Raw genomic sequence first — 14,219 nt, forward strand, 5'->3', positions numbered from 1 at the left:
CAGTACATCACAGAAACAACTGAAACAAAGATCTAAAAGCAGTTTAGCAGCAAACTTTTTGAAAACTGGTATTTATGTAATTCTCAAAACTTTTGGCCACGACTGTATATGAGAAAATGCAATTATGTTATAATAATAGTAAAGGTCCTGAGCATTGTAATCACATTATAGTCAGGCTGAATATACAGTCGTGGCCAAAAGTTTTGAGAATTACATAAATATTGGAAATTGGAAAAGTTGCTGCTTAAGTTTTTATAATAGCAATTTGCATATACTCCAGAATGTTATGAAGAGTGATCAGATGAATTGCATAGTCCTTCTTTGCCATGAAAATTTACTTAATCACAAAAAAACCTTTCCACTGCATTTCATTGCTGTCATTAAAGGACCTGCTGAGATCATTTCAGTAATCGTCTTGTTAACTCAGGTGAGAATGTTGACGACCACAAGGCTGGAGATCATTATGTCAGGCTGATTGGGTTAGAATGGCAGACTTTACATGTTAAAAGGAGGGTGATGCTTGAAATCATTGTTCTTCCATTGTTAACCATGGTGACCTGCAAAGAAACGCGTGCAGCCATCATTGCGTTGCATAAAAATGGCTTCACAGGCAAGGATATTGTGGCTACTAAGATTGCACCTAAATCAACAATTTATAGGATCATCAAGAACTTCAAGGAAAGAGGTTCAATTCTCGTAAAGAAGGCTTCAGGGCGTCCAAGAAAGTCCAGCAAGCGCCAGGATCGTCTCCTAAAGAGGATTCAGCTGCGGGATCGGAGTGCCACCAGTGCAGATCTTGCTCAGGAATGGCAGCAGGCAGGTGTGAGCGCATCTGCACGCACAGTGAGGCGAAGACTTTTGGAAGATGGCCTGGTGTCAAGAAGGGCAGCAAAGAAGCCACTTCTCTCCAAAAAAAACATCAAGGACAGATTGATCTTCTGCAGAGAGTATAGTGAATAGACTGCTGAGAACTGGGGCAAAGTCATATTCTCCGATGAAGCCCCTTTCCGATTGTTTGGGGCATCTGGAAAAAGGCTTGTCCGGAGAAGAAAAGGTGAGCACTACCATCAGGCCTGTGTCATGCCAACAGTAAAGCATCCTGACACCATTCATGTGTGGGGTTGCTTCTCATCCAAGGGAGTGGGCTCACTCACAATTCTGCCCCAAAACACAGCCATGAATGAAGAATGGTACCAAAACACCCTCCAACAGCAACTTCTTCCAACAATCCAACAACAGTTTGGTGAAGAACAATGCATTTTCCAGCACGATGGAGCACCGTGCCATAAGGCAAAAGTGATAACTAAGTGGCTCGGGGACCAGAATGTTAAAATGTTGGGTCCATGGCCTTGAAACTCCCCAGATCTTAATCCCATTGAGAACTTGTGGTCAATCCTCAAGAAGCGGGTGGACAAACAAAAACCCACTAATTCTGACAAACTCCAAGAAGTGATTATGAAAGAATGGGTTGCTATCAGTCAGGATTTGGCCCAGAAGTTGATTGAGAGCATGCCCAGCCGAATTGCAGAGGTCCTGAAAAAGAAGGGCCAACACTGCAAATACTGACTCTTTGCATAAATGTCATGTAATTGTCGATAAAAGCCTTTGAAACATATGAAGTGCTTGTAATTATATTTCAGTACATCACAGAAACAACTGAAACGAAGATCTAAAAGCAGTTTAGCAGCAAACTTTTTGAAAACTAATATTTATGTAATTCTCAAAACTTTTGGCCACGACTGTATGTTGTAAATCTTAAGATATATTTAAACATCCAAACATAAAGTTAATGAAAATGTTCTGAACATGAATAAATATTTATTAATCCTAAATAAATGTTATGAAGCAGAATATAAAACCTATCGAAGTCTGTGTACATATTTAAAGTTTCTAAAATTATTAAAATAGTTTTAAATCTGTCTTTTACAAAATATGCAATATAAACCTTGGATATTAAAAAGATAATGAGTTTTAATTATTGATTTTAAAGACTTAAAATATGTACAGTAAACTAATTTGGTTAAGCTGACTAGGTGTCTGATTCTTGAAGGGGGGGAAAAAACGTTGAGAAGCACTGTATTATTTAAATGTTTTTTTGAGGGCATGTGTGCTGAACAGGCACTTTCAAACTGTGTGTGTTTGTGTCTCCTCACCTCCAGCAACTCTAAATGTTCAAAGAGTGAGTCAGGAGATTTCTCTCGCTCTCACACACACACGGAGAAACAGACAGGCAGGTGTCTTGATTGAGAGACAGATAAATGCTTACGGTCTAAAACAAAGATCTCTCTCTCTCTTTGGCTCTCATTGAGTGGTTTCCCTCTCTAAAATATATCACTCAGTCAGGAGCTGGGATGCTTTCCAGAACCTCCTCTTTAACAAACATCAGGCTTTTACATCTCTCTGTTTCTCTTCAGCAGTCAGATGCTTCTAGAGCAGATCTTCTCTGTTTGTGTGTGTTAGCAGCTTGTTTCATACATGGTCACACAATGCTCTTCTGTCCCTCATTGCATTTAAGTTGGATGACCATGAAATCAAAATTCCCGAAATTGGAAATTTTTATGTTTTGTGAAATGTTCCACTGCACAGACTATAAGGTTGTCCAATGGCCGGATGAGTTTCAATCCCTGCTTTCCAGCACCCTGTCACTCGTGTGAAATGATTAGCATCCAAACAATTCCCAAAAGACAAAGTCAAGTTCCACCCACTAATTTGTGTGGTTCAATAAGCTTTCACTTGGATGTATTGGATGTCACAATATTGAATAAAAGTTGGTCATGATTTTAATTTCATTCTGAGTTTAAGATTTTCATTAAAACAGTAGTTTCAGAAAATACTCAAATCATCAGCCTTGAGTAGATGTGGCAAAAGTACATACATACAGAAGTGAAGTTTGGCTGTGGTGAGCACGACTGTGCTGCTTATTGTCTGATGCGTCTCTTGTGTCATTTTGACTTTGGAAACACACAAGTCACTGCCCAGCTCTGGTCTGTTGATGCCACACTGTTCTCTCTCTCTCTGTCTCATTCGCGTGTTCCCGCACACTAATCTCTGTACATGATTGAGAGGGAGTTTGTTGTTGATTCAAGTTGAAAGCTGCCATATTTCACTGATTGGAATTGATAGATTAATTTGCGCTGTAGAAAGCCATCTGTTTGTTTCTGTGTGTGCTAGTGCATTTCCCTAGGTATAGTTGAATACATTTAGACACATCCAAATAAATGATGAAGTCACCTCTTCTGGTGTAACTTTTATTCGCTCATCTTTGTAAATCTCAGTTGATTGCAAAGGTGCTGCAGTGTTTTCTGTTCATATGATTGTTCAGTTATGTTTGCAGCAGACTTTGACTGAAAAGATCAGAAATAGACCAAGCGCTTGCAGCAACAATTTGTTACTGTTAGTCAGAGACCAAAACTTCAGTTTGAATCTGATTGTGTGGTGAATCATGAATTAATCACATCTTTATAGTCGCAAGCTAAGACTTTGTATTCATTGCACTGAAGTGTTCATCTAATTTTAATTGTTATTTTTGGTGGTTATTTTCAGTGGTTGTAAACTTGTGTCTAAAATATTTAAAGGCTCCATGACTACTTTTGTTTGTTATAACTAGATAAGGTTTTAAAAAAAACTACGCTATTGTTAAAACATTTGGAGGCAGTAAGATTTTTTTTTTTTACATCTTTTTCCAAAAAAGTTGCTCAAAATCACCAAGTCTGCATTTATTGGATCAAAAATAAAAAGAGTAATATTATGAAATATAATTTATATTTAAAATATTTTCTTTTTTAATATTAAATTTATTCCTGTGATGCAAATTTTCAGCAATCATTACTACAGTCACATGATCCTTTAGAGTTAATGTAATATGCTGATTTGCTGCACAAGCAACATTACTTATTATCATTTCTATTTTATCTTTTTTTTACCCTCCATTATACACTTTTTTCAGGATTCTTATTGATGAAAAGAAAAGAGAAAAATAGCATTTGAAATTTTGAAATTACAATTTATATATTTGATGCGTGTAAAAGGTGTATAGTATTTAAAATATATTTAGAATATTTTAGTTATTAATGTCCTTGCTGAATAAGAGGTAGTTTCTTTAAAAAATAAAAATAAACACTGAATGGAACTGTATAGTCATTACAAAAGTATACATGTAAATTGAAATATACCTTATATATTAATTTTTTTCAAGACCTTCGTTGTTGATCATTAAAACAAGAAATATCTTGATTTGTAGGTATTTTGGCCTATTTTAAAGTCTTATTTTAAATAACTTTAAGTCATCTTGTGGCCCTCTTGGAAGTTTTCCAAGACCCTTTTTGGGCCCCAGGCCCCTAGCTGAGAAGCACTAATCTAGAGTCCTGTCATATGTGTTCCCCGTCTTGTACTTCTGTCCGTGACGCGTTCAGTCAGCTCAGCTCACAGTCACGGTCTGTGGGGCCTGACACTCACGCTCACACATTTAAAACCAGCCCTGCCTACAGTGATGGGGCTCGTAATGAGTTTCTGATTGATCGATACAGTCTTTATTACATCAAAATAAGATGAAAGCTCTGGCTGGGAGGGTTTCTCTGTCTCGTGCTGGTATGAGGGCGAGCTTTAATGGTGTGTGCTGGTTACCAGTGGAAGTGACCATCCATCACCCTGCACTCAAAAAGTGACAGACCCCTCCACCCACAGCCATCAGTCTCCAGAGCCGACGACCCTTGCTACTCCCCCTTACACAGGCTAACCCAATAAAGGTGAACCGTAATTATGAGATGCCTTTTAAAAGTCTGCCGTAGGCAATTATCAAAGCCATACATCTCCTGCTGCGAAATATCATAACAGCACAGGATTACAGGTTTTTAATACCTGCGCTGTGATGATGGATGCCAGACGGGCCGGCGGAGAACAGATTTACTGTGTGTGTAGGATGTCACAGAGCGTCTGAACTGTAACTGGCGTATGTGTCTCGATCCACTCTTCCTGCCTGAATACACCATCGAGTTTGATTGACAGACTCTGGGACATGAGGTTTGTAGGAGTGTAACTTGCAGAAAGCTGCTTCCTGAACCCTGCACTTATGAACCGAGAGTAAGTGTTTCTGAGTGTGACAGGAGAACACAAGTGACACTGAGACAGCTGACCTTTCCGATTATATGCTCCACATTTCTCTTCTCCTAACTTCCACCACAGGAGATCCATCTTTGGTGTGACAGTCCCCAAATGGCCCTCTTTTTACAGTGTCTGTTAAATGTGATTTGAAATAAAGTTAGTTCACTAGACGGTCATTTTGGCAATGCCTCAGGCCAGATATTTTCTGTTTAGGTGATAGAGTGTGGTAAGAATTAGTTTTAGAATTTAAAAAATAAGCTAGGGTTTTTGTACTTCTGGTTCCATCTTTCTATAGTCAGTATATTTTTTGAGTGTGTCTTTTGGTTAAATGTCTGAAATGATACATGTGATTAACACAAGCTTAGGATATTTTCATGTTTTATTCTACAGCCTAAAATGCAACAATAATATCACATTCATATTTTTTATAGCATTTAGTTGTCTTGAAAAAGGTGTTTGCTAAAATATCTCTACTGTACTCTTACCAGCAATACCACGTACTTTTGAGAATGTTCAGTAGTATGACAGTCCTCTGGTACTATATTAATCTACATTATAATTTGTGTCTTAATCTAATACCTAAATGCTAAAATCTATATTTTTAGGTGTTTATTTAAAAAATATAGTGTCTTAGTGCCTCACCACCTATGGTTCATTCCTTCCTTCCTTCCTTCATTCATTCATTCATCCATTCATTCATTCGTTTATGATGGATGGAAGGGTCAATCTCCATAATTCTTAGCTAACTGGGCACTTAAATTGCATTGACTTTTATGCACTGACAGAAAAAGAAAAGAAAATCATAGATAACGATTTAATTAATATGCATTCAATGATATTATTATTATTATTTTTTTTTTTTATTGATTAATTAATTTTATTTAAAAACTGTGAGATGATATTTAAATGCTGGCTATCAATTCAATAAAAAAAATGAAAGTGTCCTCTAAAGATTCTAAACAACTGGTATATAAAATTGAGATTTTTTAAAAAATATTTATAATATATAGTATTATAAAATGTATTAGTTTTTTTCTATAACTATCCCTCTTTTTTGTATTTTAAGAAATATTTGAAGCAGCATTTAAACTTAAAAAATCATATACATTCATGCACTGTACATTTGATAACAGTCTATTATTTGTGATCTAGTAGGATACTAAATTGATTGTTAATTGGGATGAAGCTCTAGCCTCTATTTTTGTTTCCTGTGAGATGAATTAAAGTCCACACTCACATCTGCCTTCTGCTTTAATCAGGTTACACTGATACACAACTACAGTTAATAGCCCCTCCCCTTTTTCAGTATGTATGTGGGTCTGATTAAAGCATACTAGTATCCCGAGACACACATTTAGACTCTCATCTCCAAGCAAAAAGTGTTTTGGAGACTTCCAGAGAGCAGGACTCTCAAAAGCTGCTTAATTTCATCAGCTGGCCGTGGGACAGAAGTAATTACGTTTGTGACACGAACTGTGCTTGTATAGAGAACATTTCAGTCACGCTGACTGGTACATCAGTGGTCTGCTATTTATAAACCTTCTCTCACACAAATCCAGCCCTGAATTGAGCTGCAGCAGACCTCTACTACTCACTGACGCTCTATACTGCTGTTAATGAACATTTCTCTATGATCCACCACCACCATGTGCTTGAAAGTCCAATTTAAGAGTGGTTTGCTTTGGTCGTTTGTGGTGAAATTTCATGATTAGCCCTTGATGAGTTAAACTTGCTTTTTTAAATTAATTCTTAAATCCCAAATTGCAGATGTTTTCAGGGCTGTGGCCTGGCATTTAGTGCTCATTTTCAAACTTAAAGGGGTACTCCACCCAAAAAAAAGAAAATTATCTCATCGTTTTACTCAAGCTCATGCCATCCCAGATTTGTATAACTTTTTTTTTTTCTTCAGAAGAACATAAAGATTCTTTTGGAAGAAAGAAAATGCGTCAGCACATTGTGAAGCACGATGTTAGTGAGTTCAAAAGTTAACATGAGTAGTGATGCTGAAACACTGCAGACTGTCATTTCTCAAATGAGTTTCACAATATATCACTTATATCAGGATTTACAATGTGCTGAGCTGACGTTAACGTCAATCATGGACTCTTATGACAGTTGGCTGAAAGCGATAGTTTATTGTAATTTCTGAAGTGCCATTCTTCAGCTAGAAAAGATCTAGTCCATGGCATGTTAACTAACTAACACAGTTACAATGTAATATACCAAATCAGCAGAATAGAATGATTTCTGAAGGATCATGTGACACTGAAGGCTGGAGTAATGGCTACAGAAAATCCAGCTTTGCCTTCACAGGAATAAATTAAAATTTAAAATACATTAAAATTGAACAATATTAGTGTTTTTACTTTATTTTTGATCAAATAAATTCATCCTTGGTGAGCATTAGATACTTCTTTCAAAAGCATTTGAAACATTTACAGTCCGCATAAAAGTAGTGCATAAATAATTAAGACGTTTATACCATTTTTTAATACAGTTTTTTATTTATTTTATTTCATTTTTTTTACATTGCTCTTGCTCTTTGTATCTGCCTACTCAGAATCAGCATGTCACATACATATGCACATTGGCAGCCTTTGAACTTCCATGAACTTTGATTTCTTGTCGAACTTCAAGGTGTGGCTCTGTTGTAATGCTATATGAAGACCCTCTCATCCAGCTGTGTCCTCATCTCTGTTCGCCCTCCCTGTCCCTCAGCACCCCCTTCCTCATCTCTCGCTGTCTCTTTCTCTCTCTGTACCACATCCCAAATTGCATGTGCATAAATTTCTCTCGTGTCATAATCTTGAGAGCATAAAGCAGCTGGGCCGGGTTGGGCTCATCTCGTCTGGCCTTCTCTGGCAGTTTGGAGGCCACACAGATTAAACGACTGATCCCACTTCCACTTTCATTTAAATGGCCATTAGCCAAGCAAAAAAAGGGGCTGGTGCCGGCAGCAGGCCAGGCTGATTGGAATTCCAGTGAGGCACACCACCTGTCGATATGATGATTTCCTGATTCATGAATGCATTCTGGAAGCTGCAGTGGTTTAGCTAATGATTGTGGCTGTAGGAGATGTTTGGAGAAGGGTGGGGTCGACCAAAGCGAGGATGGAGGTATGCGGAGATGGAAATGAGAGAGAGAGAGAGAGAGAGAGATGGTGCTTTCGACTGATGGAGAAACGAGTCCCGGGATTGAGTTCTCATCCATCATTCCCTGTGGAGGCGCATGTTTAAAAAGTCATTTTCATTAGAGGAGAGAGTGTGTTTACAATTTCACACACACACACTCACAAACATACACTCACATACATGCTCAGTCTTATAAAGATCCACCTTTGGCACTTCAAACATTATTAACGTTTTGCTTTGTCTTCTTCCCAGAATGCGTTTGGAAATGCTCCAGTGGTCTCTATTGACCCACCATCTTTGATTAGCACAGAAACAAATGAGCGAGTCTTTCATAAAGCGCTGATGCTAGAATTAAGTTTCCTAACACCAGTGATTGCTAGGCAGCAAAACATAGATTTAAAAGTTCAAGTTTAGGTTAATGTCTTTGTTTTTGCACAAATTACAAATAAGTGCAAAAAAGCAATGTAGCATGCAAACCGTATGATGACAGTTATATTTTGAATGGGAAACATTCTTTGAGTACAACTTCAAGAAATATTCCAGGTCCAAAGTCAACAGCATTTGTGTCAAAATGTTGATTAACTTTAAATTTTTTTCAATGGTTTAACAAAACATAAAATACTTATATTTTCAGTGTAATATTATATCCAATGCCATAAATGTGAAAACCCTATAACGACTGTAAAAATCAAATAATTTTTACTGCTGAATTTAATGTTTATGAGTATATCCTGAAAGAACATTTAAATCTTCCAGAAACGACTATTCTGTTTATGTGGCAATAACACTATGCCACAAATGCTGACAGTTTTGATTAACTTATTAGTATAAGTATATTGAATCAACAAACAGAACTAACAATTATTGCTACATGTGTGACTGCATCATATAATAACTATTAATTAATAATATTGATAGTTCATCGTCTAGCTGACTACGTCTTGTATTATTATTTTTTATTTTTTTTTCTAAAATCCTGTCAAACGTGCACAAATTACTAGCTACTACTAAATATTGTAGAAACATAATTTTCTGTAAAGTTCCTTTGTAACGATTTGTATTGTAAAAAGCGCTATACAAATAAACTTGAATTGAATTGAATTATTGTATATATGAGAGATGTTCAAACTTAAAGGGATAGTTCATCCCAAAATGAAAATTCTGTCATTAATTACTCGCGCTCATGACATTTCAAACCTGGAAGACCTCAGTTCATCTTCGGAACACAAATGAAGATATTTTTGATGAGATCAGAGAGCTCTCTGACCCTGTATAAACAGCAACACAACTGCCATGTTCCCAGACCCAAAATTCCCAGACCTAGAATTTCCCCAGAAAAATTTAGCTTCGCAAAATTGAATTTGAGCCACTGATGTCACATGGGCTGTTTTACCTATTACATTCTGGGTCTGGGAACAGGCTGTCTGTGCAGGCTCAGAGACCTCTCAGATTTCATCAAAAATATCTTAATTTGTGTTCCAAAGATAAACAAAGGTCTTACAGGTTTGGACCAACATTAGGGTGAATTATCTCTTTAAATCCTAAATTTCTAAATTTTAAATTTACAAAAACCAAAAATATCACATTGATTGAAATGGTCTAAAAACGAACTTCAAATGGAGTCAGTACAGTACGTTTAATTTATTTAATGAACTGCAAAAATGCGTGGATAAAGATTTTTGGCAAGCACTGAAATAAAGTGTCCTTTGCTGGTTTTATTTTTCCTCTTTGTCCTTTCTCAGTGAGTGGAGGGGTGGAGTTGGGACCCACGCTAGGCCTGAAGAAGTCCAGTTCTCTAGAGAGTCTTCAGACTGCCATGACAGAGGCCAAGAGAAACGAGCTGCTGCCCTTCCACAGGCCCCGCCCACACATGGTGAGAGGGCGTGGCTGCAACGAGAGCTTCCGGGCAGCAATCGACAAATCATACGACGGCCCGCCAGAAGAGGATGACGGTGAGCACCCACAGTGCAGCAGCAACACAATAACAGGATGTAAAGATGCAATGTGTAATTTCTGTAATTGAAAAAAATATATAAAGAAATAACTATAAAAAAGTAGGTTGTGGCCCTCTTAAAGAAATTGGTAGTTGCTATATTCCACATATCACTTTGATTCCTATAGACTCCTATGTCTGTATTTGTAGTGATTGTGGATGTGTGTGAGTGAAGTCAGTGACTGCTGAGGGAGAGTAATTGAGAGTAAAGTGTTTGGCTTTGTCCTTGTCATGTGCTTCCTCTTCCCACACACAAGCCTAATTGGCCCTTCCGTGAGACGACAGACTACAGACATGTGGTGAAAGTAGGAGAGAGTGTGAGAGAGGAGAGGGGTTGTTCATTATGGTCAGTGCGAACAGATACAGCACAGCTGAAGACTTAAGATCCTGTCTCATGCGCACACACACACACACACACACACACACATCCCAAAGCCGTACCTAACTTGCCTATTCTTGGAGATCAAGATAAAAACAGAGCTCGTTATTGTAAGCTTTTTCCTGAAATTTTAAACTAAGATGTGGTTCAATAGTGCAATTTAGGATGACCAAGTGATGAGTTCGTAGCTTCAAAACAAGCTCATTAACACAAATTATCAGGTTATTTACTCATTTGCTCATTGACGTGTGATTCTGCTGTTTACATCTGCTGTTTATCTCGATGTGGAGATGCCACACACACATTTACATGTGTACACCGTGATCTTCTGGTCAAGGAAACAGCAGCAGCTTATTACTAATTACTGAGGACAGTAATTAGGCACACAGCGTTCCTCTCACTTTTCATTAACGTCCCTGTTGTGGCATGATATTTTGCCTGACTCTGTATGTGTGTGTGTAAGGGGAGAGAGAAAGATCATATTCTGTAAATACATTTGTTTATTAATCTATTCATGCATACTCTTGTGATAGAGCAGCATACATATAAAAAGATAACTTATTGAGGAAAATATGGTAAAAAAAATACTAAATGTAGTATTTTCAGACACTCAATCACATATTAATTGAAATTAAATGAAAAAGTATTATAGTTTATTACATTCAATAAGCTAAGTGTTTTTTTTTTACCCACTTAAGTTGGACTTAAGTACAACTTTATCTGTTATTTTATTATTGCTTATATTGTCTTTTAAATATGCTTAAAGAGTATTGTTGAATGTACTGACAAATATTTATGGTTAATTAAACCATGCTGTATTTATTTTAAAATGAATGTAATTTAAATATCTGTAATTAAAATTAATGTTTAATGTAATATCAAATATTACTACAGTTAAAACTGTAATAAAATACTTTGCATGTTCTTTAGTGTCAACACAATAAATTAAATGCACTTTTTTTAAAGCATTGAGAATATTATATATGTATTTAATAAACATCAAATGTTTCATTTGACCTTTTTTTTTTTTGCCAAAACTGCACTTAAGTGTGTTAAGAAATCATGAAAGTCATGCATTCAGTTGCATTTTGTTTCCCCACACACACACACACACACTTTTTTAGCATTTAAAATGAACTTCAATGCACATTCAGTGCAATCAAGCACACTTATTTTTCACTAGGGTATGTCAACGCTTACATATTTTTTTTTGTCCTTGGACCGCTAAATGATAATGTTGGAGCTGATTTTAACAGCTTAGATTAGAATCTTTATTAATGGTGGAGTTTTCTTATGTGACATTCACACAGTGTCACTATTGAATGACATGAACCATTGGCTTATTACAGGAACAGATCCCCCTGGAGTAACCTGGGGTTAAGTGCCCTGCTCAAGGGCGCAATGATGATACTTTCAGTCAGCACATCCACTGGCAGTCCACAGTAGTTCCAATGTATATTGCATACAAAATATCAAGAGATGACTGAAAATGGCCAGATGCAGTCTGATTGGCTGCTACACAACTTCAGGATGGGGAACTATGATTTCCCTTTGTAGGCTGATCGGCTGTTAGCATCACACTGGTTCCCTCAACAAAAAGCCAATAGGGTTCTTCCCTAGGCTTTTGGATTTTCGCAAAAAATAAGCTCTGTGTTCAGCCATAGTTTATAAAGCTTACATGTCTTGTCCATCAAAATTATAAACCTTTATCAATTTTGAAGCCTAAATAAAAGCGCCAGAACTTAAAAGCTAAACTTAAGCTAAAAATGAACTACAGCAGCATGGACGCTCGCCTTGAAAATTACCACGTACCACGACAAAATGTTCAAACTTATTTTTAACATTTTCAGTAAAAAGATTTTACTCTGTATATGAATTTTAATCCACACTACATGAACCTTTTCATATAAACTGGGATAAATACAAAACTAGAGGCAAACTTAAACTGAACTGAGACATTGGCAAAAAATAGTATAGTGAATAAATGAAATAATCATAACTAAAAGACATATAAAAAGCACATATTTCTGTACTTTTTGAAATAAGGTGCATTAAAAGCCAATAAATCCTTGATTATTATTAATGTGTTGATTAAAAACATGTCTCCACATTCTATTCATTAAAATTCTAGTGCATTTAATCTATTAAATAACAGCAGAGTGAGAGCGTTTTTGGATATGGTAAGATTAAACTTATTTGAATGAATAAAGAACCACATTTCAGCTGTTGTTTTGTTAGAGTGGCTGCACAAAATGTTATTTTATCATTGCTTCTTGAAAATCGTCAATCCTTAATATGCTTTCTAACAGCTTGATGTGTCATAAACATTTCAATTCAACGCAGCTTTAAGCACTATGCATCATCAAAGTTTCATTTTCACTGTGACTGTGCCAGGTGGCAAAATGTGGTGTTTACATGGAATAATCATATGAGTTTACCTTATGTTAGGAACCCAGAGTCTCCATATCAGTAGGAAAGTGATGAAACGAGCATCTTCCATCCGACGACTTGTTACAATTCACAGCTAAGCAAAAAAAAAAAAAAACCTTGTCAAACAATAATATAAAATGCGGGAAACTATTAATTGATTATTCTACAATTAATTGTACTATATACTAAAATTGGAAAAATACTGGCGCGATTACCTTTAATGTCTCCGACAGCCTGTAGTCCCATTTAGCAACTTGTTAGCAACCGTCTTTTTTAAGATATGTAAAAGTTTAAACAAATCACAAATGGGGTGTAACTGATGTGTTTTATGTCGTAGAATAAAACTTAAAAGTACCTTGAGCTTGTGTGAACCACAGACCTTATTTTAGGGGATTTAATCAAACTCCCATTCCAAAAACCCATTGACTCTGTGACTGTAGAAGTGCTAAAATGCAAACTCGCTTCCAGGTTTTTGTCTACAAAGTGACGTCATAGTTCCACCACTCTATTAGTTCAGTCTACCAGGAAACAGACTGCTAGAGAATGTTGTGTTGCTTAAATTTTCACTTTTGAGAAAGAACTAGTTGTGCCAAAGTTTGCGAGGTTTATGCGAATAGATATTTAGAAACTATTTCAAATAAACATGAAACTACATGGTCAGAATGAAACATTCTGCTTTTAATTTATATCACTGTGATATCAGTGGGTTAAACAGAGCCGAGTATGACGGTCTTGAAAAAAATGAAAGCATGATCAAATAAGCCCAAAATGCATAGATCGAACCTGTAACTTTCAGTTGCAAGCCTTCAGCCTGAACCACTACACCACCACCCGAGGAGAAAATTAATAGTAGCAGTCTTCTCACATGAAGAAGAAACCATATAAATATCAAAGGCCATACATCAGTGAGGATGATAAACAGAGAAGCATTTAAGGAAGGGATTTATTTCCCTTTGAAATGGTTTCCATTTTTCCACTTTGAGCTCACAGCAGTGTCATTATAGCTTTATTATGTAAGGCTTTCAGAGCATAGGTACTGCTCTCTAAGTCCTCAAGCCCTGCTCTTTTAAAGCATTTTCATATTGAGACGTGAGCATGATGAGAAATATCTAGCCTTTTTTCTTTATCCTTTCTCACCATTTTTTTCCCCCCGGCATTCAGCATCGTGTTCAGCGGATTGATATTT

General features: G+C 36.5%; 1 protein-coding gene across 1 annotated transcript in view; it reads left to right on the top strand.

The window, feature by feature from the left end:
• Positions 1-14,219, top strand: part of pard3bb (par-3 family cell polarity regulator beta b) — a 314,959-nt gene that overhangs the window by 183,937 nt on the left and 116,803 nt on the right. Inside the window, exon 17 of the mRNA XM_059499737.1 lies at positions 9,974-10,183. Coding sequence (XP_059355720.1) covers positions 9,974-10,183 — 210 coding nt within the window. The remainder of the gene's footprint in view (positions 1-9,973; positions 10,184-14,219) is intronic.

This window comes from Carassius carassius, chromosome 19 (genome assembly GCF_963082965.1).
Source record: "Carassius carassius chromosome 19, fCarCar2.1, whole genome shotgun sequence".
Taxonomy (NCBI): domain Eukaryota; kingdom Metazoa; phylum Chordata; class Actinopteri; order Cypriniformes; family Cyprinidae; genus Carassius; species Carassius carassius.